Source organism: Phoxinus phoxinus (genome assembly GCF_949152265.1).
Source record: "Phoxinus phoxinus genome assembly, chromosome: 7".
NCBI classification, from domain to species: Eukaryota; Metazoa; Chordata; class Actinopteri; order Cypriniformes; family Leuciscidae; genus Phoxinus; species Phoxinus phoxinus.
Genome location: NC_136882.1, coordinates 20,459,045 through 20,486,546, shown reverse-complemented (window position 1 = coordinate 20,486,546; position 27,502 = coordinate 20,459,045). Strand labels below are relative to the sequence as shown.

The 27,502-nt window shown below is 37.3% G+C and overlaps 1 protein-coding gene across 50 annotated transcripts in view; it reads left to right on the top strand.

Moving 5' to 3' along the window:
- Positions 1 to 27,502, top strand: part of neb (nebulin) — a 60,278-nt gene that overhangs the window by 7,958 nt on the left and 24,818 nt on the right. For all 50 annotated transcript variants that reach the window (XM_079618022.1, XM_079618041.1, XM_079618013.1 and 47 more), the window contains 79 exons: positions 20 to 124; positions 284 to 388; positions 719 to 823; positions 987 to 1,094; positions 2,436 to 2,552; positions 2,777 to 2,878; positions 2,958 to 3,065; positions 3,165 to 3,269; positions 3,351 to 3,449; positions 3,945 to 4,049; positions 4,182 to 4,289; positions 4,368 to 4,481; positions 4,596 to 4,793; positions 5,085 to 5,192; positions 5,287 to 5,385; positions 5,484 to 5,588; positions 5,687 to 5,794; positions 5,877 to 6,188; positions 7,018 to 7,224; positions 7,348 to 7,452; positions 7,546 to 7,653; positions 7,751 to 8,062; positions 8,163 to 8,369; positions 8,464 to 8,568; positions 9,122 to 9,229; positions 9,352 to 9,663; positions 9,794 to 10,000; positions 10,088 to 10,192; positions 10,302 to 10,409; positions 10,530 to 10,841; positions 10,938 to 11,144; positions 11,273 to 11,377; positions 11,709 to 11,816; positions 11,905 to 12,216; positions 12,329 to 12,535; positions 12,695 to 12,799; positions 12,894 to 13,001; positions 13,088 to 13,399; positions 13,503 to 13,706; positions 13,809 to 13,913; positions 14,124 to 14,231; positions 14,316 to 14,627; positions 14,863 to 15,066; positions 15,197 to 15,301; positions 15,424 to 15,531; positions 15,625 to 15,936; positions 17,596 to 17,799; positions 17,904 to 18,008; positions 18,187 to 18,294; positions 18,399 to 18,710; positions 18,819 to 19,022; positions 19,117 to 19,221; positions 19,305 to 19,412; positions 19,503 to 19,814; positions 19,919 to 20,122; positions 20,355 to 20,459; positions 20,632 to 20,739; positions 20,869 to 21,180; positions 21,282 to 21,485; positions 21,632 to 21,736; positions 21,850 to 21,957; positions 22,048 to 22,359; positions 22,454 to 22,657; positions 23,036 to 23,140; positions 23,256 to 23,363; positions 23,537 to 23,848; positions 23,948 to 24,052; positions 24,145 to 24,243; positions 24,836 to 24,937; positions 25,038 to 25,145; positions 25,232 to 25,543; positions 25,733 to 25,837; positions 25,931 to 26,035; positions 26,137 to 26,241; positions 26,334 to 26,441; positions 26,642 to 26,752; positions 26,872 to 27,069; positions 27,148 to 27,252; positions 27,347 to 27,451. In XM_079618022.1, coding sequence (XP_079474148.1) covers positions 20 to 124; positions 284 to 388; positions 719 to 823; positions 987 to 1,094; positions 2,436 to 2,552; positions 2,777 to 2,878; positions 2,958 to 3,065; positions 3,165 to 3,269; positions 3,351 to 3,449; positions 3,945 to 4,049; positions 4,182 to 4,289; positions 4,368 to 4,481; positions 4,596 to 4,793; positions 5,085 to 5,192; positions 5,287 to 5,385; positions 5,484 to 5,588; positions 5,687 to 5,794; positions 5,877 to 6,188; positions 7,018 to 7,224; positions 7,348 to 7,452; positions 7,546 to 7,653; positions 7,751 to 8,062; positions 8,163 to 8,369; positions 8,464 to 8,568; positions 9,122 to 9,229; positions 9,352 to 9,663; positions 9,794 to 10,000; positions 10,088 to 10,192; positions 10,302 to 10,409; positions 10,530 to 10,841; positions 10,938 to 11,144; positions 11,273 to 11,377; positions 11,709 to 11,816; positions 11,905 to 12,216; positions 12,329 to 12,535; positions 12,695 to 12,799; positions 12,894 to 13,001; positions 13,088 to 13,399; positions 13,503 to 13,706; positions 13,809 to 13,913; positions 14,124 to 14,231; positions 14,316 to 14,627; positions 14,863 to 15,066; positions 15,197 to 15,301; positions 15,424 to 15,531; positions 15,625 to 15,936; positions 17,596 to 17,799; positions 17,904 to 18,008; positions 18,187 to 18,294; positions 18,399 to 18,710; positions 18,819 to 19,022; positions 19,117 to 19,221; positions 19,305 to 19,412; positions 19,503 to 19,814; positions 19,919 to 20,122; positions 20,355 to 20,459; positions 20,632 to 20,739; positions 20,869 to 21,180; positions 21,282 to 21,485; positions 21,632 to 21,736; positions 21,850 to 21,957; positions 22,048 to 22,359; positions 22,454 to 22,657; positions 23,036 to 23,140; positions 23,256 to 23,363; positions 23,537 to 23,848; positions 23,948 to 24,052; positions 24,145 to 24,243; positions 24,836 to 24,937; positions 25,038 to 25,145; positions 25,232 to 25,543; positions 25,733 to 25,837; positions 25,931 to 26,035; positions 26,137 to 26,241; positions 26,334 to 26,441; positions 26,642 to 26,752; positions 26,872 to 27,069; positions 27,148 to 27,252; positions 27,347 to 27,451 — 12,642 coding nt within the window. The remainder of the gene's footprint in view (positions 1 to 19; positions 125 to 283; positions 389 to 718; positions 824 to 986; positions 1,095 to 2,435; positions 2,553 to 2,776; positions 2,879 to 2,957; positions 3,066 to 3,164; positions 3,270 to 3,350; positions 3,450 to 3,944; positions 4,050 to 4,181; positions 4,290 to 4,367; positions 4,482 to 4,595; positions 4,794 to 5,084; positions 5,193 to 5,286; positions 5,386 to 5,483; positions 5,589 to 5,686; positions 5,795 to 5,876; positions 6,189 to 7,017; positions 7,225 to 7,347; positions 7,453 to 7,545; positions 7,654 to 7,750; positions 8,063 to 8,162; positions 8,370 to 8,463; positions 8,569 to 9,121; positions 9,230 to 9,351; positions 9,664 to 9,793; positions 10,001 to 10,087; positions 10,193 to 10,301; positions 10,410 to 10,529; positions 10,842 to 10,937; positions 11,145 to 11,272; positions 11,378 to 11,708; positions 11,817 to 11,904; positions 12,217 to 12,328; positions 12,536 to 12,694; positions 12,800 to 12,893; positions 13,002 to 13,087; positions 13,400 to 13,502; positions 13,707 to 13,808; positions 13,914 to 14,123; positions 14,232 to 14,315; positions 14,628 to 14,862; positions 15,067 to 15,196; positions 15,302 to 15,423; positions 15,532 to 15,624; positions 15,937 to 17,595; positions 17,800 to 17,903; positions 18,009 to 18,186; positions 18,295 to 18,398; positions 18,711 to 18,818; positions 19,023 to 19,116; positions 19,222 to 19,304; positions 19,413 to 19,502; positions 19,815 to 19,918; positions 20,123 to 20,354; positions 20,460 to 20,631; positions 20,740 to 20,868; positions 21,181 to 21,281; positions 21,486 to 21,631; positions 21,737 to 21,849; positions 21,958 to 22,047; positions 22,360 to 22,453; positions 22,658 to 23,035; positions 23,141 to 23,255; positions 23,364 to 23,536; positions 23,849 to 23,947; positions 24,053 to 24,144; positions 24,244 to 24,835; positions 24,938 to 25,037; positions 25,146 to 25,231; positions 25,544 to 25,732; positions 25,838 to 25,930; positions 26,036 to 26,136; positions 26,242 to 26,333; positions 26,442 to 26,641; positions 26,753 to 26,871; positions 27,070 to 27,147; positions 27,253 to 27,346; positions 27,452 to 27,502) is intronic.

Here is a 27,502-nt window from a genome sequence, read left to right as displayed (position 1 = left end):
GATTTAATATCCCTATCAGAAATTGTACACAGAGGCGTGGGATGAGGATAAGACCATGTACTATCCATACAGTGACAGCCCAGAGCTGCGCAGGGTGGCCAAGGCCCAAAATGACATCAGTGATGTAAGTCAAATTGTGAAATTTCAAAATCAACTATCATTAAATTGTCATGGAAAAACAAAAGCTTTTTGTCTCTAAATATTTTATTTTACCTAAAAAAATTGTACAAATGCTCTTACTGCATACATTGTCTCAAAAATCTGTTGTGCCCCACCTTCACAGATTGTCTACAAGAAGGGCCATCATGAGCGCAAGGCAAAGTACACGTCTCTGGCTGATTCCCCGGAGATGGATCTGGCAAAGAAAAACTTTGCCAATCGTAGTGATGTAAGACTTCCCTGGTTTTTGTGCCTTCTGAATTAATTCCCATTTTCCTGAAGTGATAATAACGAATCCTACCACAAATGGTCTTTTTAGTTTCCATCTATCAATCTATCAAAGTTCCATCTATCAAAGTTATTTAAGTTTTGTTTAGCCCAAAGCAATACATTTTATTTGTAGTTATATTGTAGTTTTATATTATATTGTATTTTACAAAGTGGACAACAGAAATTGTGTAATGTAGAATTGTTCTGTTCCTGCAACAATAGATTGTGCATGTAAGCCATAGGCTCGCTGAATGTGAGAAATAATATAAAACCCTTAAATTCTTCACAGCTTAAATATCATGAGGATTACAACAAGAACGTCAAGGGCCAATGGTGTGAAACCCCTTACTTTGATATCGCTACTGCTAGAATGGTTATGGACAACATCAGCGACGTAAGTGCCATAAACTCAGCGTTATTCAAAAACAGATGTTCTGATAGAATAGTTCAATTTATCAAAGTGAAACATGCACATTATTAATATAAAACATTCTTAATGTCCAGATCAAATGTAAAAAAAAATGTTAACTGAGTGTCACACTTTGATTTCTTTCCAGAAAAAATATACGGCTGATTTTGAAGATATGAAAGACCAAATTTATTTCATGCAAACAGACACACCAACGTATGCTTCCAATAAAAAGGCTCGCGAAGCTGCAAGTACGGTAAGTTTTGAGAATTTATTTATACTTTATACTTTTTTTTTCTTTTTTTTTCTTCTTCTTCACACATATAGTGGAGTCTGATACCATATGAAAACCTGGTGATTTCTTTTATATAAACCTAGAAATATGCAGAATGTTTTTTTTTAAAATCAAATTAAAACAAAGAAATGTTATTATGTAAAGTACACAATCAATATTTAAAATGATGCACTATCTATAAATGACAGAATATAGCATTTTGACTAGTAGTAGTGTTTTTTTTAATTACTTTTTATCACTATATTTTCAGACTAGCTTTAGAACATTCCAGCATTAGTGCATTGCCTCCTGATTAAAAATAAAAGTGAGATAGTACATATCAATGGACATCCTTTTTTAGATCTCTTCTCATTGTATGGAAACAACCTTCCCGTGATGACTCTTTAAACAGATCATGAGTCAATCCAGAGATTCACATGACTGATGATCTGGTTATCTCTTTTGATCCCTGCTTACCAATTTCTCATTGCTGCATCACATGTGAGGACATGAAAGAACAAACAGGATTAGATCCTGTGTATTTGTATACACGCAGTTTGCAAAAGTATGGAATTTGAGTAATTTCCAGCTCTGGATAATTATGGAAAAAATAAAAAAATATTTGTGTTATAGTTGTGTCCAGACAATTTCCCCTATTCGGTTTTCTAAAATATAAAATGAATAATTTCTAAAAAATAAATGTATACAAGCAGAGTGATTTCATGGAAAAAGCTTAGTGATTGTTTAAAACACGAATGAATGAATTCAAGGCGCACATTTTCATTACTGTTTGTCTTTCTTTATCATAAGTGAGTTTCGTTTAAACTTCACTAATTAAACGAATGTGCGACAGATAAACCAGTAACAAATAAAGGAGCAAATAATCATTTAAATCAGACTGTACTTTGCTGTTTGGAGATGGTGCAACATTAAACCACATTTATAATATCAAACTGGTCTCATTATGTAAATGAGAAAACCAATGAAAAATAAAAAATATTTACAGATGATTTTTCTATATACCAAATATAATGCATATTATTTTACATTTGGTCTAAAAATCTACTGAAAGTTTGGAAATTTGAGTCTGGAAAAGTAAGGAATTTTGAATTTGTAAATGTGTAGGAACCTTGTGTAAAACAAACCGGGGATAAGAAACAAAACATAGACGAATTATTGTTCCTGGACTTGTTGTAAACGTTTTGTGTTGTCTTTAAAAAGTCCTTATAAGCTTTAAACACTTGAAGAAGAACCCACCATGACTCACATCAGTTTCAGAATCATTTGTCATTTAATATATGCATTTTCTTTCCTCCTTCACAGGTCAAATATAAGAAGGACTATGAGAAGACAAAAGCAGTTTGCGATTACAACGTTCTCCCTGCTACAGAGAACCCCCTTCTCAGACAGCTGAGATACGCAGGCACCATCTTGAGTGATGTATGTTAATCCAGATCTTAATCGCTATACTATACTTATAATATTATACTTAATCATTAAAAAAAAAAAAAAATTGACCTGATAACTGGATGGGATTTTATCCGTGTTGCCACTGTTTGGCACATACGTTGTATGATCTGAGTATTTTAAAGCATTTTCCTCTCATCAAGTTTATCTCAAATTGTTGGCTAATTTCTGACATTCCATTCTTTTGTCTTTTCTAGAAAGTATATAAAGCTAGTTATGAGAAATCAAGGGGATCCAGCATCAATTACTGCGACACTCCCAAATTCAAGATGGATAGTGTATTGAAGAAGTTCAGTGATGTAAGTGATAATTTCATCATTTGCTACAAACATTTCATATTTCCTCTCGTCTCAAGTTTTTATCGTTCTCTTTCCTCAGAACCGTTATAAAGAGAAGTATGAAAATCAGGTGAAGGGACATTATATTGGTAGCTATGAAGATATATTTACAGTTCACTGCCGGAAACTGGAAGAAATGAAGAATGATGTAAGTTTCCATAATGTGGATATGCATATATTTGCATCTTCTTGATCACAAATTTTTTTTATTTGTGTTTCCATATTTGCTTTCTTTCTCATTTAAAAGCAAATCTACAAAGCTGATTATGAGGACATAAAGACAAGATGTTTCTTCCCTCAAACTGTTACACCAGAATACGAAGTCAATAAGAAGCTTGATCAATGTAAAGATGTAAGTACATAAACTCCCTTTAATGGGTTGAATACAGAACCTGACTTTAGGTGATGTTTTTTTGCGTGTTTCTCTTTTCAGAAAGTTTATCGTCAACATCCAGACAAGGTGAAGTTCACACAGGTGACAGACTCACCTGTTCAATTGCAAGCTGCCATCAACGCCCACCAGTTGAGTGATGTACGTAAAAAGATTTCATTATTATGACTGAATAAAACCAAAAAATCTGTGAAAAGTTTACCAGGTGATTTATGGACTCACAGCTGGTGATTTATAAAAATCCCCTCATTCATCATTAGAGCACAGTTGTCAATTGCTGCTGACAATAGAGTCAATCCCTAGACATATTATTAGAACTGTTGTTTGTGCTATTTTGAGTGAAAGTTGCAGACAGTCAAAGCCTAACAAACAACTTAAACCAATCCCTTTGAGACTGAGTAGCCATGCAGTGGTGTTTATCCGATGAACACCACAACCATAGAGCACTATGGAAACATTGTATTTACTAGGGAAATATGTACAAAAATAATAATATTAGATAATAATATTAATCTGCGCTATATATATGTATATGTATCTCACCTATTAATATGATTTATATGTATATATATATATATATATATTAAGATGTAGAATATTATCATTAACACTTTTCTCTTTTTTTCTTTTCTACAGCTCAACTACAAGAAAAAGTATGAGAAGGAGAAGTTTAAGTGTTACCTACCTCCTGATTACCCTTTCTTCATTCAATCTAGAGTTAATGCGTATAACCTTAGTGATGTAAGTTCATTCAATCTGCCTTTTAATTGATATATTGCTGTTCATGAGTTCATAGCATTACATTGAACTGAAACCTGACCATAATACACTATTTTGTATTCACTTGAATGGTTCTCTATTTCATGTTTACAGACGTGTTACAAGTTTGAATGGGAAAAAGCAAAAGCAAAGAAATTTGAGGTGAAAGGAGATGCAATTTCAATCCTTGCAGCCCGTGCTCACACTAACATCGCTAGTGATGTAAGTAAAAGGGATATTTGGGTTGTTTCCCTGACAGATTTCAGGCCATTGTGACACTGGTATGGTCTTTAATGTTAGGTGAAATACAAGAAGGAATATGAGAAGAACAGAGGACAGATGGTCGGGGCCCTCAGCATCAACGATGACCCCAAGATCATGCACTCAGTACATGTTGCTAAGATCCAAAGTGAGGTACGGTTCAACTAGCACATTACTAATAACTGATATACACAAACCTAAAGCTTTTTAAGTTTTATGTACTTTTTTAATGTACTAACAGTCCATTTTTGATCCTCTGAAATACAGCGTGAGTACAAGAAAGACTATGAGAAGATGAAGACCAAGTACCATGCTCCACTGGACATGATGCTTGTGACTCTTGCTAAGAAATCTCAGGCCATTGCCAGCATGACTGGCTATAAGAAGATCCCAAACCGCTACCTCCTCCCTTATGACAGCATATCACTGGACCAGGCAAAGAAGGCCAATATTATTCAGAGTGATGTAAGGATCCCCGCACCTCTTACACACTAGAATGAGCACAAATGTACAAGTTTAGTGTTGACAAATGCAGTTTTTCTAGTTAAGATTTCCTGTTAAAACATAAAGTTGGGAGTCATTTTTATAATCTAAATAAGATTTTTTTCTTCCATTTTAGAAATGTTTTAGTTATGTTTCTAGTTTCATTAACTAGACAAAGACTATATAGCAAAAGTTGATCAATCATGCCTTTCATTTTGTATGATACTTTGTGAAACTTGTGATATTTATTTTTCTCGTCATTTGTAACCACAGAATGAATACAAGTCAGACTACAATAACTATGTCAAAGGAACGCCTTGGGTCCCTTACGGCTCCTTGGAAGTTGAGAAGTGCAAAAAATCTGGGCAGATCTTAAGTGAGGTATGGCACTTCAGAAAGAGGCAAAGTTTTATTCATCTATATTGGATTTATGTTTTCATCAATCATGTAATATTGATATATTTCTCCTACTTAGAAAAAGTACAGGCAGAATCCAGACACTGTACATTTTACTGCTATAGATGACCACCCTCTCCAGTTGCAGGCTAAAGCCAACCAGATGATAAGAAGTGATGTAAGGGAAAACAACCAACCAAACTTGGTTAAATGTCTTTCTGAATAATGCCAAACCAGCACATTTATGTGAAATTGTGAATATTTTCCTCACTATAGCTGCACTATAAGAAAGGTCTAGATAAAGTCCTTCAGAAATACTCCCTGCCTCCTGATGTCCCACAGTTCATTCAGGCCAGGTGTAATGCCTACAACATAAGCGATGTAAGTGGAAATGCCTTAATGTGTTTTATGATATTTGGCATGTTCTTTTTTTGCAAATGTGATGACTCTGTTTATCTGTTGTGTATCTGCTTTTTCAGAAATGCTATAAGGTTGAGTGGCTGAAGACTATTGCAAAGGGGTATGATCTGAAGTCTGACGCCATACCTGTAAAAGCTGCGAAGGCAGCCAGACATGCTGCTAGTGATGTAAGTGATGTGCCCCTTTCATAGAGGAGAGTGATGGATGAAAATATTAAATACACTGTTTATTTATGATGATGCCTTTCAGGTTCAGTATAAGAAGCAGTATATGAAGGATAGAGGCCACCACGTTGGCTTCCGGAGCCTCCAGGACGACCCCTTGCTGGTGCATTACATGGAGGTGGCTAAGATACAGAGTGAGAGGAACTACACAAAGGATTACCACAAATCCAAACTGAAGTACCACACCCCCGTGGACATGTTAAGTGTTGTGCAGGCCAAACATGCCTCTATGGTTCAGACATATGCAGGATACAAGAAGAATTTACATCACTACACCCTGCTGCCTGATGCAATGAACCTGGCGTTAGCTCGGTCCATGAACGTCAGCTCCAGTGATGTAAGAAAAAATCTATCATCTTAATATACAGTACATGTTGGCTCATCTCTTTGTGAAACTCTCTCATCTAGATTTACAGAAAATAATAGCATATACTTGTAGCAACACTTTTTATTTAACATATAAAACCATATACCAATAAGTTTAAAAGTTAGGGGTCAGTAATATTTTCTGAAAGAGACTTTTTTTCAGAAAGGACACAATAAATTAATCAAAAGTGACAGTAAAGACATTTATAATTTTACAAAGTAGTTCTATATCAGAAAAAAAGCAGATCTTTTGAACGTTCTATTCATCAAAGAATCCTGAAAAAACATCACATTTTCCACAAAAATATTAGGCAGGTCAACTATTTATAATATTATATAGAAACTATTTCTTGAGCAACAAATCAGCATATTAGAATGATTTCTGAAGGATCATGTGACCCTGAAGACTGGAGTAATGATGCTGAACATTCAGCTTTTCCATTACAGGAATAAATTAAATATTAAAATAAAAAAACAGGTATTGTATAATATTGACATCATTTTTTTGATAATTGTTTTGATCAAATAAATGCATTCTTGGTGAACATAAGAGTCTTTCAAAAAATATTACCAAAATTTGACCATCCCCTAATTCATAATTGTACATATTAAAAATCAATAAATGCGTTTAACAATTAAGATCTAATAATCAAATGTTGAAGACTCACTATGCTTTTGATTTTTTCTAAAAAAATCTAGATCAGAGAATAAAAATAATAAAGATGTGAGAAAATAGACACGTTAAAGTTTATAGTTCTGTAAGTGTTTTCACTGAAATGTGCTGTTAAATTCAAATTCAGATCCAGTATAAACAGGATTACGAGAACTACGTAAAGGGCACTGGCTGGATTCCCATCGGTTCACTGGATGTTGAAAGAGCAAAGACTGCTGGTGCAGCTCTCAATGAGAAGAAGTACAGGCAGCACCCAGACACTTTCAAGTTCACCAGCGTTCTGGACACCCCAGTCATGGAACAAGCCAAACTGAACGCACAGCAACTAAGCGATGTGAGGGATAAATGCATTCTGTTGTTTTATCGTTTTAGTCCTTAATGAGTATCCATAATGGAGGTTAAATCCACTTCTTTCTAAATCATGTCATATTGTTTTCATATTGTTTTCTTTGTACAGAGACTGTACAAGGCCAGTGGTGAGAAGTTCAAACACACTTACCATCTCCCTGCTGATGCACCAGAGCTCTTGCAAGCCAAGTACAACGCTGTCAATGTCAGCAAGGTAAGAGTGCTGTATCTTATACTGTATACAACATTGAGACGGTTATCAGAATCTAGTTCTGCTGAGAGCTTGTGTTTTCTTTTGCTTTCGCAGACATACTATACCTATGCACACAAGCAGGATCTACTGAAAGGACATCAAATGAAGCATGATGCCATTTCTATCATTGCTGCAAAATCCTCCAGGGATATTGCCAGTGATGTAAGCAAGCATATATTTAATTTATTAATATTGAATTTGTTTGAGTGTATTTTTGACTTTCTGTATATACAACTGTGTTGTGTGTGTTTTTTTATAGTACAAGTATAAGCTTGCATATCAGAAGGCAAGAGGCCACCACGTTGGCTTCCGTAGCCTCCAGGACGACCCCTTGCTGGTGCATTACATGCAGGTGGCTAAGATACAGAGTGAGAAGAACTACAAAAAGGATTACCACAAATCCAAGCTGAAGTACCACACCCCCGTAGACATGTTGAGTGTGGTGCAGGCCAAACATGCCTCCAAGGTTCAGACAAATGCAGGATACAAGCAGCACCATCACAACTATGTCCTCCTTCCGGATGCCATGCACATTGGACTGGCTCGCAACATGATGGAGATCCAGAGTGATGTAAGAACAACTGAAAAAGGATATGTGGTACTTTTATTGTAAACCAAGTAATCATTGTGTTTTGACAAAATGATTAACAGATGCCTTTTTATCCCTTCAGAATTTGTACAAATCAGATTTTAACAACATTTTCAAAGGAGCAGGCTGGGTTCCCATAGGTTCTATAGATGTTGAGAGGGCTAAGGCTGCCAACAAAGCCCTTGATGAGAAGTCGTACAGAATTCACCCCAGCGCATTGAAATTTTCCAGTCTAACAGACCAGATGAACATGGTTTTGGCCATGAGCAACTCAAAACTACAAAATAAAGTAAGAGTACCTCAATTATCTATTCTGAATGATAACCACAATGATGCTATAGAACTGACTCACAAGTTCTTGTTTTATTTTTATTGCATTTTAGACGGCCTATAAAGCCTCTGGAGAGAAATTCATGCACACCTACAATCTACCAGCTGATGCCCCAGAGTTCCTCCAGGCCAAATATAATGCCCAGACTATGAGTGAGGTGAATGAAGTGATCTGCAAATGACAAAATGTTTGTATGTTCTGTGTATGAACAAAGTGTTTACTTACAATGGCAAATACAATCTAAATTGAATAAAAGAGAAACGCTTTTCTGTAGGGTTATGTGTGTTATTTTTAGATATTATGAAATAAAAATGATTTATTTTTTTACATTATTTATTAATCTTGGCTTATTTTAGTTCTTAATGCATTATCTAATGTTAACATATACATCTTTTAATATTAAATTGTGTATGTAGAAATGAAATGCTATAAAAGTTTTGTTCATTAATAGGTTTAATAATTAATAATTAATAATTATTGCATTAACACTTTTTCAACGTATCCAATTTTTACCACTGAAATGTTGTAAAGTGTTTAAATGTATTGTCATGTGATATATCTTTTCTAATTGTTTTTTATATATATACTATGACCTGATCAGTTAATTACATTAAATGTATTAAAGTATAATGAATGTATTTATTTGTTTGTTTGTTTGTTTTGAAAGACTAATATAATGTAGATATTAACAAAAAATCTTATTTTTATAGTCAAACTACAAGGCTCAGTGGCTTGCGGACATTGCCAAAGGCTATGACATGAAGTCTGATGCTATTTCCATTCTTGCTGCTAAACACGGAAGGCACATTGCCAGCAATGTAAGTGCATCTTGCATTAAAATGTTTGAAAGGCCTGTTCAGCAGGTCCCAAAAATCTAAACCAAAAAATTATATAAATGGATATACTGGATTGATTAGAATTTATTGTTCTTTTATCATAGTATCAGTACAAAAAAGCATTTGAGAAGGCAAGAGGCCACCACGTTGGCTTCCGTAGCCTCCAGGATGACCCCTTGCTGGTGCATTACATGGAGGTGGCTAAGATACAGAGTGAGAGGAACTACACAAAGGATTACCACAAATCCAAGCTGAAGTACCACACCCCCGTGGACATGTTGAGTGTTGTGCAGGCCAAAAATGCCTCTAAGGTTCAGACATATGCAGGATACAAGCAGAATTTACATAATTACACCCTGCTGCCTGATGCCATGAACCTGGCCTTAGCTCGCTCCATGAACATCAGCTCCAGTGATGTAAGTCCATAATTTTTAAGAGCCATGCATCCCACCTGGAGGGGGTAGATCATAACTTGTGTGATCTTTATTATGATTGAAGTACAATTGGACTAACAAAAGATTGAACATTTTGTTTGTTGTCTCCCAGGTTGAGTACAAGAGTGAGTACAACTGCACAATGAAGGGTGTGGGATGGGTGCCCATTGGTTCATTGGGAGTAGAGACTGCAAAGATTGGAGGAAAGATCTTGAGTGAACACAAGTACCGCACTCACCCCTCCAAATACAAGTTCCACAAACTTATGGACTCTATGGATCTCACATTGGCTACCGCCAACAATAAGATCATGGACAAGGCAAGCCTACATTCTGTTTATTTTCATTGGTTTGACTGGTGAAAAAATAATGGTCAATGCATGAATATGAAATGCTTTTCTTTGCAGAAATCCTACCATGCTGCCTGGGAGCAGGACAAGCTTAAGGTTCATGTGATGCCTGACAGTCCTGAAATTGTCCTGGCCAAGGCCAATTCATTGAACATGAGCCAGGTATGATTCACAAGACTGACTTTTGCATTTATTCAAAATATTCTCATTAATAATCAAACCAAAAAACACCAGTGCAGTATATTTCATTGCCTTTTCTATGTATTTTCAGAAACTCTACAAAGCTGGCCTTGAGGAAATGTATAAAAAGGGCTATGATCTCAAATCAGATGCTATTTCGATTGTGGCTGCCAAAGCCGGCAGAAATATTGTTAGCAATGTAAGTATCCCATCAGCCATTGTCCTCTTGCTCTTATACTGTACTTGCTCTTATACTGTGTGTTTAAACATCCTTGATGTTGGAATCTTTTCTGATTAATCCATGTTTCTGCCATTACAGTACAAGTATAAGCTGGCATATGAGAAAGCAAGAGGCCACCATGTTGGCTTCCGTAGCCTCCAGGACGATCCCTTGCTGGTGCATTACATGCAGGTAGCTAAGATACAGAGTGAGAGGAACTACACAAAGGATTACCACAAATCTAAACTGAAGTACCACACCCCCGTGGACATGTTAAGTGTTGTGCAGGCCAAACATGCCTCTAAGGTTCAGACATATGCAGGATACAAGCAGAATTTACATAATTACACCCTGCTGCCTGATGCAATGAACCTGGCGTTAGCTCGCTCCATGAACATCAGCTCCAGTGATGTAAGTCACCCTCTTCAACTTTACGTGTCATTTTCTTTTAGCAAAGCTTCCACTTCTGTCACTATAAATTGTCTAAATGAAACTTGTATTTTTCAGGTTGAGTACAAGAGTGAGTACAACTGCACAATGAAGGGTGTGGGATGGGTGCCCATTGGTTCATTGGGAGTAGAGACTGCAAAGATTGGAGGAAAGATCCTGAGTGACCACAAGTACCGCACTCACCCCTCCAACCACAAGTTCAAAAAACTTATGGACTCTATGGATCTCGCATTGGCTACTGCCAACAATAAAATCATGGACAAGGTAGGTTACACTTTTGTAATGAACTCTTATGGTAATTAAAAATTCTGAGATTTATCTGCATGTAATTTTTAATGGATTATGTGGCTGGTCCCATTAATAAATAATATTTTAAATGCATTTCATTGCAGCAAGCTTACACAGATGCTTGGAACAAGGACAAGATAAAGATCCATGTCATGCCTGACAGTCCAGAAATCGTTCTTGCAAAAGCTAATGCTATCAACATGAGTGAGGTAGGTGTAATCTTTAAATTGTTTACAAGAAGTTCAAATTGAGTAAAATACATTTTCAACAGAATATTTTCAGACACTTTGTCTGCTTTTGATGGAACTAACTAATATATAATCTAATTAAATATTAGTATGCCATTTTGCTGCGTTGTTTGGCAACAGCCTAAAGTTTGGATAATGATGTATATTTTTTGGTGGAAGATTTGTTTATTCCTATAATTATTGACAATAAATGTTACCCTTTGAGCATTGGTGTCTATTTTTGTAAAAGAAATGAGATAAGTCATGCCTAAGAATGTGTATAACATGTACTGGAATCACGTTTTTACTACAGAAAGCCTACAAAGCAGGACTGGAAGCCCTAAAGAAGAAAGGTTATGACCTCAAGGCAGATGCTGTATCAGTGATTGCGGCTAGGACCTCCACAAACATTGCCAGCGATGTGAGTTTCTCAGATAATCAAATGTTTCTGTCACTAGCTTTATCCAAGTATTACCAGTTCTGAACTCTACAAATACTTTTCATTACAGTACAAGTACAAAAAGGAGTACAATAAAGCAAGAGGCCATCATATTGGCTTCCGTAGCATCCAGGACGACCCCTTGCTGGTGCACTACATGCAGGTGGCTAAGATTCAGAGTGAGAAACTATACAAGAAGGATTACCACAAATCTAAGCTGAAGTACCACACCCCCGTGGACATGTTGAGCGTTGTTCATGCTAAGCAGGCTACGGCTGCTCAGACCTTTGCTGGATACAGGCATATCGTTGCACATAATAAAGTTCTGCCTGATGCCATGAACCTGGTACTAGCCCGCAACATGCAGACGATCGCAAGTGATGTGAGTCGGGATCTTTGCATTTTCTTATGTTTTAATGTCATTGATAAAATGCTATTCTTTTTCAATTTGATTTTACATGGTGGATATGACAGCATTCCTTCTCATTCTGCAGAACATCTACAAATCTGAGTATAACAATTACATCAAAGGAGTTGGATGGATTCCCATTGGATCTCTGGATGTGGAGAAAGCAAAACTTGCTAGCCGGATAGGCAGCGAGAAACAGTACCGCACACCTGCCAGTATCCACAAGTTCACTAAAGATATGTCTTCAATGGATCTGGTCCTAGCTGCAACCAACAATGACATCAACAACAAGGTGAAATTGAAACCATTTGACTTAACACTGCGCTTTGCTTTTGATTATCTTGACTATTATGTTTAGTCAACAGTCTTTTTAGTCTTTTTAGTGACACATAGTTAATAATAGCCAGTATAAATTAATAATTTTAAATTGACCCTTTTATTCTTTCTACAGCAAAAGTATATTTCAGCCTGGGAACAGGACAAAACCAAAGTTCACATTATGCCAGATTCGATGGAAGTGACTCTTGCTCGTCAAAATAAAGTGAATTACAGTGAGGTTAGTGATGCCATCAGATTCATAATTGTTGATTGATTGCAAGCAGTAATTGTCAAAGTATAATAGTAAATAATCATTTCTTATTCTCATTTAGAAACTTTACAGACTTGCCAATGAACAAGCAAAGAAAAAAGGTTACGATCTACGCGTTGACGCTATCGCAATTCAAGCTGCTAAAGCATCATGTGCCATTGCTAGTAATGTAAGTCTTTCTTCCTTATTGGACCCATCATATGATTACTGTGTACTTATCAGAAAGTAATAGATGTTTTGATGGACTTTTCACAGTACAAGTACCAGACTGGTTATCGAAAGCAAGTTGGTCATCACATTGGAGCCCGCTGTGTCCAGGATGATCCTTTGCTCGTCCTGGCTTTGAATTCAGCTAGAATTGCTAGTGATGCTCTCTACAAGAAGGACTTCAACAAGTCCAAGACCAAGTTCAACCTCCCAGTGGACATGATAGCTTTTGAGTTGGCCAAGAAGAACCAGATCCAAGTCAATGATGCCAACTACAGAACCTACCTGCACAACTGGACCTGCCTGCCCGACTCCAATGACGTCGTCCAGGCCAGACAATGTTATGAGATCCAGAGTGATGTAAGTCTGAATTTACTGCAATTTTATACATATATAAATAAGGTTGAAGGGTCATCCTTATGTGCATTGTATAGGCACACTTTTCACACATATTTGCTCTTAGGCGGTGTACAAAGCTGATCTGAAATGGCTTCAAGGACTAGGATGGGTCCCCATTGGTTCGATTGATGTTGAGAAGGCGAAAAAGGCTGGAGAAATCCTAAGTGAACAGAAGTACCGTCAGCACCCAAGCAACTTCAAGTTCACTTGCACAACTGAAGATATGCCACTGGTCTTGGCTAAAGCCAATAATGACATCATGAACAAGGTACTGTAGCTGTACATTTGATATCTAGACACATATGGGACAGGTCTAAAATATTGCTTTTGACATTAATTTTGGTGTTTAATTCTCTCTCCATTCTGGCAGTCAAAATATGTTGAAGCTTGGAACACTGATAAAACGAAGGTTCACATCATGCCAGATGCAATGGACGTGGTTCTTGCAAAGCAAAACAAAGTCATCTATAGTGAGGTCAGTATTTCATATTTAAAATTGAATGCTCAGCTGTATATAAAAGTATTTCCAGTTGTAAAACTGAAACAAACATTATAAATATTAACTATGAGACATAGACAGATTAAGATCAATGAACATTGCCTTTATGTGAAGACAACAAAAGATACATTATATTCTGCTGTTCCCACAAGTTTGTTAAAATATTGTGTGTGATTTGCTCTTCAGAAACAATATAAACTCGCCCATGAACTGGCCAAGAAGAAGGGTTATGATATGCGCAGTGATGCCATATCTATCATCGCTGCCAGAGCCTCCAGAGACATTGCTAGTGACGTTAGTACAACAAACTAATAAGGCAATATTATGACACATTGAGGATATAATTTGCTACACTGAGAATATTTTCTTTCCTTGCAGTACAAGTACAAGACTGGTTACCGTAAGCAAGTTGGTCATCACATTGGAGCCCGCAGTATCCAGGATGATCCTCTGCTCATGCTGGCCTTGAACTCAGCGAAGATTGCTAGTGATGCTCTCTACAAGAAGGACTTCAACAAGTCTAAGACCAAGTTCCACCTCCCAGCGGACCTGCTGTCTCTTGAGCTGGCCAAGAAATGTCAGATCCAAGTCAATGATTTCAACTACAGAACCCACCTGCACAACTGGACCTGCCTGCCAGACTCCAATGACGTTGTCCAGGCCAGACAAGTCTATGACATCCAGAGTGATGTATGTGATATCCATCTTCTGTTGAGCAATATGCATTTATCCATTTCTGGATCTTCATACAATTGACTTTCCATTTTGTTTTTTAGTTTGTAGCCAGTATGCAAGAGTGTTATTAAAATAGAAAAGGGGATTGCTTGAGTCCCTAGAGATAAGAGATAAAGAGATAAAGCTACCAAGATACCGATGAATAAGCTGTAGAGTCACTAACAGGTATTCTTTCAACATATGCTCCTAGGCTGTTTACAAAGCTGATCTAAAATGGCTTCAAGGTCTCGGATGGGTCCCCATTGGTTCTCTTGATGTTGAGAAAGCAAAAAAGGCTGGAGAAATCCTGAGTGAAAATAAGTATCGTCAGCACCCAAGCAACTTCAAATTCACCATGACAACTCAAGACATGCCGATTGTCTTGGCTAAAGCCAACAATGATGTCATGAACAAGGTAACTGCTGATCATATATTACATATGCATGTGTCATTTTTTCATTTATTTAATTTAAGTGTGTAGACAGTTGATGTGTGGATGTGAAGTATTTTTTCTTATTTTTTTATTTCATGCTCCTATTTGATAGCAACAATACGTTGACGCCTGGAACAAAGACAAGACAAAGGTCCATGTTATGCCAGATGCTATGGACATTGTACTAGCAAAACAAAACAAGGGCAACTACAGTCTGGTAAGTATGACACAACATTAGCCCCTTAATGGTGTATAATGGATGTTCTTGATTAATAATTTATACATTATTTTCTACTTTGTGAATTTTTAAAATAATTGTTTATTTGAATGTTTTCTAAGAATTCATACAAGCTTGCACATGAGGAAGCTAAAAAGAAGGGCTATGACCTGCGAAGTGATGCCATCGCCATCAAAGCAGCCAAGGCTTCCAGGGACATTGTCAGTGATGTGAGTATTTTGATTTACAGCATAAAAAAGTCAACAAAGCATTTCACATCATAAAATTAACTCATGACATAAACCACTCTTTCTTTTAAACAGTACAAGTACAAGACTGGTTATCGTAAGCAAGTTGGTCATCACATTGGAGCCCGCTGTGTCCAGGATGATCCTTTGCTTGTTCTGGCTTTGAATTCAGCTAGGATTGCTAGTGATGCTCTCTACAAGAAGGACTTCAACAAGTCCAAGACCAAGTTCCACCTCCCAGTGGACCTGCTGTCTCTTGAGCTGGCCAAGAAATGTCAGATCCAGGTCAATGATTTCAACTACAGAACCCGCCTGCACAACTGGACCTGCTTGCCAGACTCCAATGATGTCGTCCAGGCCAGGAAGGTCTATGATCTGCGCAGTGATGTACGTATATGATTCATTTCACAGACTGTGCTGTTTACATTGGTTTGTTATATTACTAGCAGTGTTGGGAGTAACGCGTTACAAAAGTAATTAATTACTGTAATGCATTGCTTTTTGCTGTAACGCGGTAATGAAAGGCATTACAGGGGGGAAAAAAGTAATATTTTACTCGGTACAAATGTCAGTAACGCGCGTTACAAGCATTGTTAGTTAACCTGGAATAAAGTGGTAGTTTTTTTCTTCTTCATACAAATTCGCCAAAATCACCGCGAGATCAGCAGAGGAGAAACGTCCGCGCAAAATGTTTCACTTCCTGTACGTTAATCAGACAGAGCCGAGATGAGTGAGCCTGCAGCGGATAGTACATTCTCAATCTCAACAGCGAGAGAGGGAGTTTCTGCTTCCCAGTCGCAGTGGTCCAGCGCCGTTTCCATGGCAACTCTGCGCCGCGGCCGCTCCAGTGTTTGAAAGCGACATGAATGTTCAAAGTTCACGCGCACGGCCATTGATTAAACCACGTCAAAATCATGCAGCTTTTACAAACATCTAGAATTAGAACATTACTTAAATAAAAATCTCATTAATATTAAATTATACATTTAAAACTGATTTAGGAGATCTATGACTCGTTCATAGACCAAATGGCCTATGCCCACACTACTGCAGACAGTCACTCACAATAATGATTAAAAATATATATATATATTTGGCTTAGTTATTATTCATTAGTTATTTTTATTTTTGCTAAAGTTTAAGCCTAAAGTTTACCCCGGGCTTAAAGTAAAAAAGATGTCTGTGCCATGCGTCCATGCAAAGTACCATGGTTATATCTGAGGTACCATGGTTATATCTGAGGTAGTATGTACCATGGTAATATGTACGGCAGAATGTACCATGGTAAATCTGAGGTACCATACTATGTACCATAGTAACATACTGTACAGTATAGTACTTCAGATATTATCATGGTACCATGATAATATCTGAAGTACTATAAAGTATGTACCATGGTTATATCTGAGGTACTATGGTATGTACCATGATAGGTATCATGGTAAATCTGAGGTACCATACTATGTACCATAGTAACATCTACAGTACCATGCAATGACCATGGTACCATGATAATATCTGAAGTACTATATAGTATGTACCATGGTTAGATGTAAGGTACCATGGTACTTCCATATGGTACTACTATGGTATACCATGGTATGTACTATAGTACATCATGGTAAAATTTCTTATGGGTCCAAGCTCAGTCGGATACCACATCACCTTCTACTGGATGTGTAATGAGCTAATTGAGCATCATACGCTACATTTAGATTGCCAAATCCATATTTGCAGTTATTTTGGTGAGAGTAACTTAAAAGTAATGCAATAGTAGTGTAATGCCTTACATTTTAAATACAGTAATATTGTAATGTAACGAATTACTTTGAAATGACAGTAACAAGTAATAAATAACGCATTACTGTTTCGAAGTAACTTGCCCAACACTGATTACTAGTGATGTAAGCTGCTACTGTACTGTACATAGATATGCTATATTTAGAATTTTAAAAAGTGAGATCTCCATTTTTCAAAAACATCCAGTTTATACAGGCATATCATTTCTGTACATAATGGTAATGTTTTTGCTATGTTTGTTCTCAGGCGGTGTACAAAGCTGATCTTAAATGGCTTCAAGGACTCGGATGGGTTCCAATTGGTTCGATTGATGTTGAGAAGGTGAAAAAGGCTGGAGAAATCCTAAATGAACAGAAGTACCGTCAGCACCCAAGCAACTTCAAGTTCACTTGCACAACTGAAGACATGCCACTGGTACTGGCCAAAAACAATGCAGCCATCATGAACAAGGTAGCCTGATTTGATCAGTACCATCATTTTCTTCTATTTTTTCCATTGTAATGTCTATATATACTTTGCATATATGATTATTTTTATTTTTATTTACACTATAGAAAAGCTATGTGGAAGCTTGGGAAAAGGATAAGACCAAGATCCATGTCATGCCAGATACAATGGAGATATTGCTTGCCAAACAGAACAAAATTAACTACAGTGTGGTGAGTCATTCGGTTCAAGTAATTGAACCGATAAGTTATATTTTTTTTCCCATATTTACTTTTATTACATTCTTAATAATTTTGTGGGCATTTAAATTATATATATATATATATATATATATATATATATATATATATTATATAACATAATTTCTTTTACTATTGTTTTTATTTTCAGAAAAACTATACGCTTGCAAATGAGGAGGCCAAAAAGAAAGGCTATGACTTGCGTGGTGATGCCATTTCTATTAAAGCAGCTAAAGCCTCTCGGGATATCATCAGTGATGTGAGTGCTCTCGTCCTTTCTTCATTCATGGTCATTCGTAGTTCATGGTCTAGAATGTTCTCCTAGTCTTTTATTCACTCTTATTGCCCTTTAATCAACTGTAGTACAAGTACAAGACTGGTTATCGAAAGCAAGTTGGTCATCACATTGGAGCCCTAAGCGTCCAGGATGATCCTTTGCTCGTGCTGGCTTTGAATTCAGCTAGAATTGCTAGTGATGCTCTCTACAAGAAGGACTTCAACAAGTCCAAGACCAAGTTCAACCTCCCAGTGGACATGATAGCTTTTGAGTTGGCCAAGAAGAACCAGATCCAAGTCAATGATGCCAACTACAGAACCTACCTGCACAACTGGACCTGCCTGCCCGACTCCAATGACGTCGTCCAGGCCAGACAATGTTATGAGATCCAGAGTGATGTACGTCTATTTAAAGTCCTCTTGACTTTTGTTATTTCTTGCTACAATCATGTCAACTTATTCATATATATACATATAAATATTTCTTTTTTTTGTCTGTGCAATTAGGCGGTGTACAAGGCTGATCTGAAATGGCTTCAAGGATTAGGATGGGTTCCCATTGGTTCAGTTGACGTTGAGAAAGTGAAAAAGGCTGGGGAAATCCTGAATGAAAGGAAGTACCGTCAGCACCCAAGCAACTTTAAGTTCACCGTTACTACTGAAGACATGCCACTAGTTTTAGCTAAAAATAATGCTACTAATGCAAACAAGGTAAATCTTGTCAGTAGGTTTCTGAACACAAGAACTCTTACGAATAGCTTAAAGTTTTAAATGTCTGACATATAATTTTATTCAACTCTTATAGAAACGTTACACTGAAGCCTGGGACAAGGATAAAACGAAAATCCACATTATGCCTGACTGTATGGATGTTCTGTTGGCAAAGCAGAACAATATAAATTACAGTGAGGTATGTACAGTATATGTCTGAAATATTCACATTTTCATTTTTTTCTGATAACTCTAAATCTGTAAAATATTTTCCAATTTTAGAAAAGGTATAAACTTGCCAATGAAGAATCTAAGAAGAAGGGCTACGATTTGCGCGGTGATGCTATTGCTATCAAAGCAGCTAAGTTATCCAGGAATATCGTCAGTGACGTGAGTGACTTTTTTAAACATAGCTTGTGTTAAACCCACACATTATTATTCACAATTACTTTCTAAAACCTTTGTATTTATTATTTTTAGTACAAATACAAGGCTGGTTACCGTAAGCAAGTTGGTCATCACATTGGAGCCCGCTGTATCCAGGATGATCCCTTGATCATGCTGGCCTTGAACTCAGCGAAGATTGCTAGTGATGCTCTCTACAAGAAGGACTTCAACAAGTCCAAGACCAAGTTCCACCTCCCAGCGGACCTGCTGTCTCTTGAGCTGGCCAAGAAATGTCAGATCCAAGTCAATGATTTCAACTACAGAACCCACCTGCACAACTGGACTTGCCTGCCCGACTCCAATGACGTTGTCCAGGCCAGAAAAGTCTATGATCTCCGTAGCGATGTACGTTTGTCAAGCTAAAATGGCATTCAATTATTTCTACAGATAATTTTATATCAAATATGAACTGTATAGTTTTGCAAAGTAACATTTCCTCTTCACCTCAGGCTGTGTACAAAGCAGACATGGAGTTTATGACTGGTGTAGGATGGGTCCCCATTGGCTCGCTTGATGTCCTAAAAGCAAAGAAAGCAGCTGAGATCCTCAACGAGCGACTCTACAGACAGAAACCACAAACATTCAAGTATACACAAGACATGCAGTCCATGCCTTTGGTGCTTGCAAAGGCAAATGCTCAAACCATGGATCAGGTTAGTAGAATAAATGTCATATGATTGGAATCCGACTGAACTATGTCAACACAATTCTCTGGAGAACAAATTTGTCACAATATAAATTACTACATAAGGTTTAGTATACATTCATTTGCATATGACTCTTTAATGTAATTTTTTTATCCATTGCCAGATGTTCTTATTGTCCTTAATAACAGCTGACACAGTATTGATATTGTTGCTGACAACATATCTTTTTTCATTCTAGCGTCAGTACCATGCAGCATGGGAGGCTGACAAGATAAAGATCCATATCCCTCCTGATATCCCAGAGATTGTGCTCTCAAAGGCTAATGCAATTACCAATAGTAGGGTAGGTATCACTTTTGAATGATTGTTTTTTTCCTTCATTATATTTTTTGTTTTAGTTTAAGTTGTTAAACTAAGCCTCTCAAACTCATGCATTCTGTTTGATTTCCAAATTAGTCCAATTCAGCATTTCACTTCAGAAAAACATCAAATACAAAATAAAATTCTGCTTACAGAAACAATACAGACAAGCGGTTGAGGAAATTTTCAGGAAGGGCTATGACATCAAAACCGATGCTGTCGCCATCAAAGCTGCTAAAAAATCCAGAGAGATTATTAGTGATGTGAGTATATACTGTCTTGAAAGTCACACTGATATTACAAGCTGATTGATACATTTTCTCTCTTATTGCCCTATCATGTAAATATAAATAGGAGACATCTTTAATGCTGCAATCATCCTTCTCTTGCAGTACAAGTACAAGGCTGGTTACCGTAAGCAAGTTGGTCATCACATTGGAGCCCTCAGCGTCCAGGATGATCCCTTGATCATGCTTGCCTTGAACTCAGCAAAGATTGCTAGTGATGCTCTCTACAAGAAGGACTTCAACAAGTCTAAGACCAAGTTCAACCTCCCAGCGGACCTGCTGTCTCTTGAGCTGGCCAAGAAATGTCAGATCCAAGTCAATGATTTCAACTACAGAACATACCTGCACAACTGGACCTGCCTGCCCGACTCCAATGACGTCGTCCAGGCCAGGAAAGTCTATGATCTTCAGAGCGATGTGAGTTTCTGTAAAATGTTTATTTGTAATCGTAATCAATAGATCTACACTACCAGCATTGTCTGCTTTCTTACTATTTCTCATGTATTTTCTGCCATCAGGCTGTGTATAAGGCTGATATGGAATGGATCAGAGGTACAGGATGGGTACCCATTGGCTCAGTTGATGTAGAGAAGGTTAAAAAGGCTGGTGAGATTCTGTGTGAAAGGAAGTACAGACAGCATCCAAGCACCTTAAAGTATACTAGCAAGACAGATTCCGTACCTTTTGCTCTTGCCCAAGCCAATGCCAAGATCATGGACAAGGTATTTTTTTCCTAGAAGATTTCACTAATATGTGTAAAGGTTAAAAAAAAAAAAATCAATGTTTGAAATCACTGTTGCAGGTTGGGATTGTGTGGTGCATAGGTGCATGTGTCTAACTCTTTGTATTCATTATTATTGCATTGCAGAGTGCATATGTTGATGCCTGGAATAAGGATAAGATCCATATCCATGTCATGCCAGACACCCCTGAGATCGTGCTTGGAAAACAGAACAAACTTAACACAAGCATCGTAAGTATAGAAACACTGTTTCGTAGTGACTAATAAATAATAAATAAATGCACAATAGTTAATGTTTCAAATCCTGTTAAATCAGTATGTTTTGATTCCCCATGTTCTTGCAGAAATATTACCGCCAAGACTATGAGAACAGCCTTAAGAAGGGCTACTTCCTGCCTAAGGATGCCATCGCAGTGAAATCTGCCAAGGCTTCCAGAGACATCATTAGTGATGCAAGTATCAATGTGGATCTTATCTAACACATTAAACACACTCTGTTAAATGATAGTGCTAAATCTCTTTTATGCATTAAAACCTTGCAGTACAAGTACAAAACCGGATACAGGAAGCAGCAAGGACACCACATTGGCGCCCTTAGCATCCAGGATGATCCCTTAATCATGCTGGCCTTGAACTCAGGCAAGATTTCTAGTGATCTTCTGTACAAGAAAGATTTCAACAAATCCAAGACCAAGTACAACCTCCCAGCGGACCTGCTGTCTCTTGAGCTGGCTAAGAAATGTCAGATCCAGGTCAATGATTTCAACTACAGAACCCACCTGCACAACTGGACTTGCCTGCCAGACTCCAATGACGTCGTCCAGGCCAGGAAGGTCTATGATCTGCGCAGTGATGTACGTATATGATTCATTTCACACATTTTACATTGGTTTACATTGGTTTGTTATATTACTAAATTAACATCTTTATTGTAAACTTCCAAACTAGGCTGTATACAAAGCTGACCTTGAGTGGATCCGTGGGTGTGGCTGGTTGACGGAAGGATCTATTGATGTCGTCAAAGCCAAGAATGCTCAGACGATCCTCAACGAAAATCTGTATCGCCAGCCTCCCAGTACTATCAAGTTCACCAGTGCTGTGGACTTGCCGGTCTTCGTCCTAGCCAAGCAAAATGCTGACATCCTCAGTGATGTAAGGTTATTGCCTTTCCTTTAGTACTTCACTCAGATTTTTATGTTCAGATTACAGTTGAAGACTTCTTAAAAATTATGAAGCATACAAATGAATGGCACAAACACTGGGTCAAATTATATTGAATTTAATTTCAATTTCAATTCCACAGAATTATTAATCAAAACATTTAAATATTGGAAGAATATAGTTTTAGTAGTAGTTATGATAGTAATTACGATTATGTGTACAGTTAATTAGAAATGTAAAATATTTCTAAGATAGTGTAATATATTTGTGAATTGAATTAAGTCTTTTTTGTTTTTGCATCAATGTGTGCCAAATAAAGCCCTTAACCTTTTTTTAAAAAAAATATTTGAATTATTATTTTGTTCACAGAGGAAATACAGAGAAGCATGGGACAAAGATAAGACATCTGTCCACATCATGCCAAATACACCTGCCATCGAGTTGTCCAGAGCCAATGCCATTGCTGTCAGCAATGTAAGCAAACTCACTTGCAGAATTGCTGAGTATTGCTAAAATTAACTTTATTTTATGAGCTTATTATGCTATCAAACTATTGGGTTACACTTTCCACTTTTTTGTCCTGTTGCAGAAATTGTATACCAAAGACTGGGATGCTGCAAAGCCAAAGGGATACCACATCAAAGAGGATGCCATTTCTGTGATCAAGGCTAGAGCCTCCAGAGACATAGCCAGTGACGTAAGAAAACGCAAAGTCATGTTTTTTCTGTCTGTTTTCTAAACTTTGTAGTATTTTCTCTTTTATATTGTAAACGTTTTTTTATTAGCTATCTTTAAATTTGGCTTTGAAATGTTCCCCTCTGTTATTTGAGAGTAATGTAAATATGAATACTTCAAATCTTTCAAATGCAGTACAAGTACAAGACTGGTTACCGTAAGCAAGTTGGTCATCACATCGGAGCCCGCTGTGTCCAGGATGATCCCTTGATCATGCTTGCCTTGAATTCAGCTAGGATTGCTAGTGATGCTCTTTACAAGAAGGACTTCAACAAGTCCAAGACCAAGTTCCACCTCCCAGTGGACCTGCTGTCTCTTGAGCTGGCCAAGAAATGTCAGACCCAAGTCAATGATTTTAACTACAGAACCTACCTGCACAACTGGACCTGCCTGCCAGACTCCAATGATGTCGTGCAGGCCAGAAAAGTCTATGATCTGCGCAGTGATGTAAGTTGAGCTTTGATTGAACGGTTAAAATGGTTTCATTGACAAAAATCTAGGAATTAGTGTGATACTTTCTTTCATTTGATTGTTTTTGTTGTTTAGGCTGTGTACAAGGCTGACCTGGAGTGGCTCAGGGGATGTGGATGGATTCCCCATGAGTCAGTTGAAGTTGTCAAAGTGAGGCATGCCCAAAAGATTCTGGCTGATGTAAGTCTTTTGGCACTATATACTGTAGCTATTACTACCAATGAGTTTATGCAACACAGAGGTGTGATTGTTTTTTTCTTTCTGATTCACAGAGAGGCTACCGTGTGAAGCTGGACGATCAGAAATATACAACACCCATTGAAAGAATTGACTTTGTGCGCTCCAAAAACGCAGCTGAAGTGCTCAATGAGGTAAGCAATATCATCCATTCATACAAAGGAAAACCACAATGATAATCAATGACAAAATTCTAATTACGGTTCAATTTAAATTTACATAAAAAAATGTTTACACTTTCATTTAATGAAAAGAGAAATTAAATAGCCATCATCAAACAATGTACTCCTTTTATGCAAGTAGTTTCCTTGCATGTAACATTTTTTAACTTTCAGTTTCAAAGCCATATCATTAAAATGTTTCTTAATATTGGCACAGGCTGATATTGGCCAGCAGCCATATCACCCTGTAGCCCAAGACTGGTTGCCCATTGGTGGTGGTTGAGGAGACCCCCCCCCCCCCCCCCCCCCCTTCTATTTAAAGTGCTTTGAGTACCCAGAAAAGCTCTATATAAATGTAACAAAAAAAAAATAATTATTATTTTTAATAGTGAATGAATGGAGTAAAAGATTTTTAGGGCACACTTCATGCTTGAACCTCTAATACGCATTGTCTTTCCATTTAGTTACTCAAACAACAGAACTTTTATAGTATATTTAGTATGCAAAATCAAGTTCTTTCCAAACATATGTTTCTCTAAGTGTCCTCTTTGTTTTGTCTTCTCAGGCTAAGTACCGTGAGGCCTGGCACCAGGACAAGACTAAATACACCTTGACAGACTCCCCAGTTCTAGCTACAGCAAGGGAAGTGGCCAAAATGCATCACCCGGTAAAGCATTTTTTCTTTTTGAGAAAAAATATTGCTGTAAGAATTGTTGAATAAAAAAGTTGAATAGTAACAAAAATTACATTTTAAACATCACTTGTAGCATTTGTACACCAAAAACTGGAACAAGACCAAATCCACATCATACTTCATGCCTGGAGATGCAGTCCCAATTAAACAATGCATCAACACCAGTAAAGTACAGAGTGATGTAAGTAAATAAATAATCCTAATCCTAAACCCATTTCACCTTAATTTTATTTATGTGTGTAAATAAATCGTCCTCTTTTTTTGCAGTACAAGTACAAGGCTGGTTACCGTAAGCAAGTTGGTCATCACATTGGAGCCCTAAGCGTCCAGGATGATCCTTTGCTCGTGCTGGCCTTGAACTCAGCTAGAATTGCTAGTGATGCTCTCTACAAGAAGGACTTTAACAAGTCCAAGACCAAGTTCAACCTCCCAGTGGACATGATAGCTTTTGAGCATGCAAAGAAGTGCCAGATCCAAGTTAATGATGACAACTACAGAACTCGCTTGCACCAGTGGACATGCATGCCCGATCAAAATGATGTCATTCAGGCCCGTAAAGCGTATGAATTAGCCAGTGACGTAAGTATTGGATGAAGAGATTTTTAATTAAAAATATTTTTTCTTGTTTATTGAAATACAGAATAAATTTACATTTTCAATTACTATTTAAAACATCTGATTTAGCTGATTTTAATATAATGTAATGTAATGCAATGTAACATAATGTATAATATAATATAATGTAATGTAATAATACTCTCCCACCAGAATATCTACAAAGCAGATCTGGAATGGTTACGTGGTTGTGGATGGGTGGCTGCTGATTGTGTAGATCATGTCAAAGTCCGAAATGCCCAACACATTATGAACGAAGTAAGTTTGACCACACCTTTTTTTGTCTAACTTCTCTGTTATAATAAAACCTCCATTATCTTACAACAATGCCTGTTTCTTTTACCCACACAGAGACTTTATAAGAAGGATGCTAAAGACAACTTTAGCAAATTTACTCACATAGTGGATCGCCCTGAGGTTGTCCTTGCAAAGGTTAACGCCTTCAACCTCAGCGATGTAAGTGTGTCTCAGATTTTGGCATTTTCATCTTCATTGTGGAATACTGATGTGAAAGAGGTTAACTTAACAACTGGGTCGATCTTTCTGTTGTTGCTCAGCTAAAGTACAAAGAATCATTTAACCTGGAGAAGGGTCACTACATTGGATCTGAAGATACACCACAGCTGGCTCACTCTAGAGATGTTGCAAAGATAATCAGTGAGGTAACAAAGTCCATTCCAGACATGTTTGTATATGTTTAGATATTATAAATGTGATGAATTGCATTTAGGATGTTTTGTTGTTGTTATTCTAGAAATTGTACAAAGTCAACTGGGATGAGAGCAAAGCCACTGGCTACCAGCTGAACCATGAATATATGCCAGTACAAATAGCCAAGAAGACCAGAGACATGATCAGTAATGTGAGTATCAAAAATGAATTAATATGAAATAAAATGGACCCTTTCCTTATTGCCATATAACTTGGGTCAGTTACTGACAGTGCAGTGTTTAAAAAAGGCTTTTTAATATTATACCTATATTTATTGTTTGCTTCAAACACTGTTAAATACTGGTTTAGAAGGGATGATTGTTGATTCTTTTTTATATTGAAACACCGCAGTATAAGTACCATGATGCCCATGAGAAAGCCAAAGGCCACTACATGGCTTCAACTCTGGTTGACTACCCTGAGGTGGTTCGCTCTGGTCATATGGAGAAGATGAAAAATCTGGTGAGTTGATTTTATTATTACCATGCCTGAGGTCTAAGATCTCTGTACTTTGATATCCACTTGACTTATCTTGTAGTTTAACTCCTCATCAACCAGAATTTTTTCAATCTGTCCATCAGAGAGACTACCACAAAGCCTACAATGAAACCAAAACTAAGCTCCACATTCCTGCTGATATGATCAGCCATGTGGTTGCCAAGAAATGCCAGCAAATCCTAAGTGATGTGCTATACCGTACACACCTGCACCAGTGGACATGCCACCCTGATCAGAACGATGTCATCCGTGCACGCAAGGCCAATGAGATCTTGAGTGATGTAGGTTATAATTACAGTGATATTTTGAATGTGTCAGACCTGTTCAATGGCTACATTTGACTAATTTTTCCTTGACAGGTGTTCTACAAAGAAGACCTGAACTGGATGAAGGGCGTTGGCTGTTACTCCTGGGACACTCCTGAGATCGTACGTGCCAAGAAATCATATGAGCTACAGAGTGATGTGAGTAACATTTTCAACTCATCTTGTAGTTTACAATAAAGACACATTATTGTGTTTCCACCTGTTTGAAGGTTTAATTTTTCCCCCCAAACAGATTAAATACAAAGCAGAAGGCAAGAAGGAATGGAACAACTACTCCATTGTGACAGACACCCCTGCATACGTGACTGCCATCCTGGGCCACACTTGGGCCAGTGAGGTTTGCACTCCCATTAACTGATAAGTCAGATCCTTGAGTACTATCAAGAGC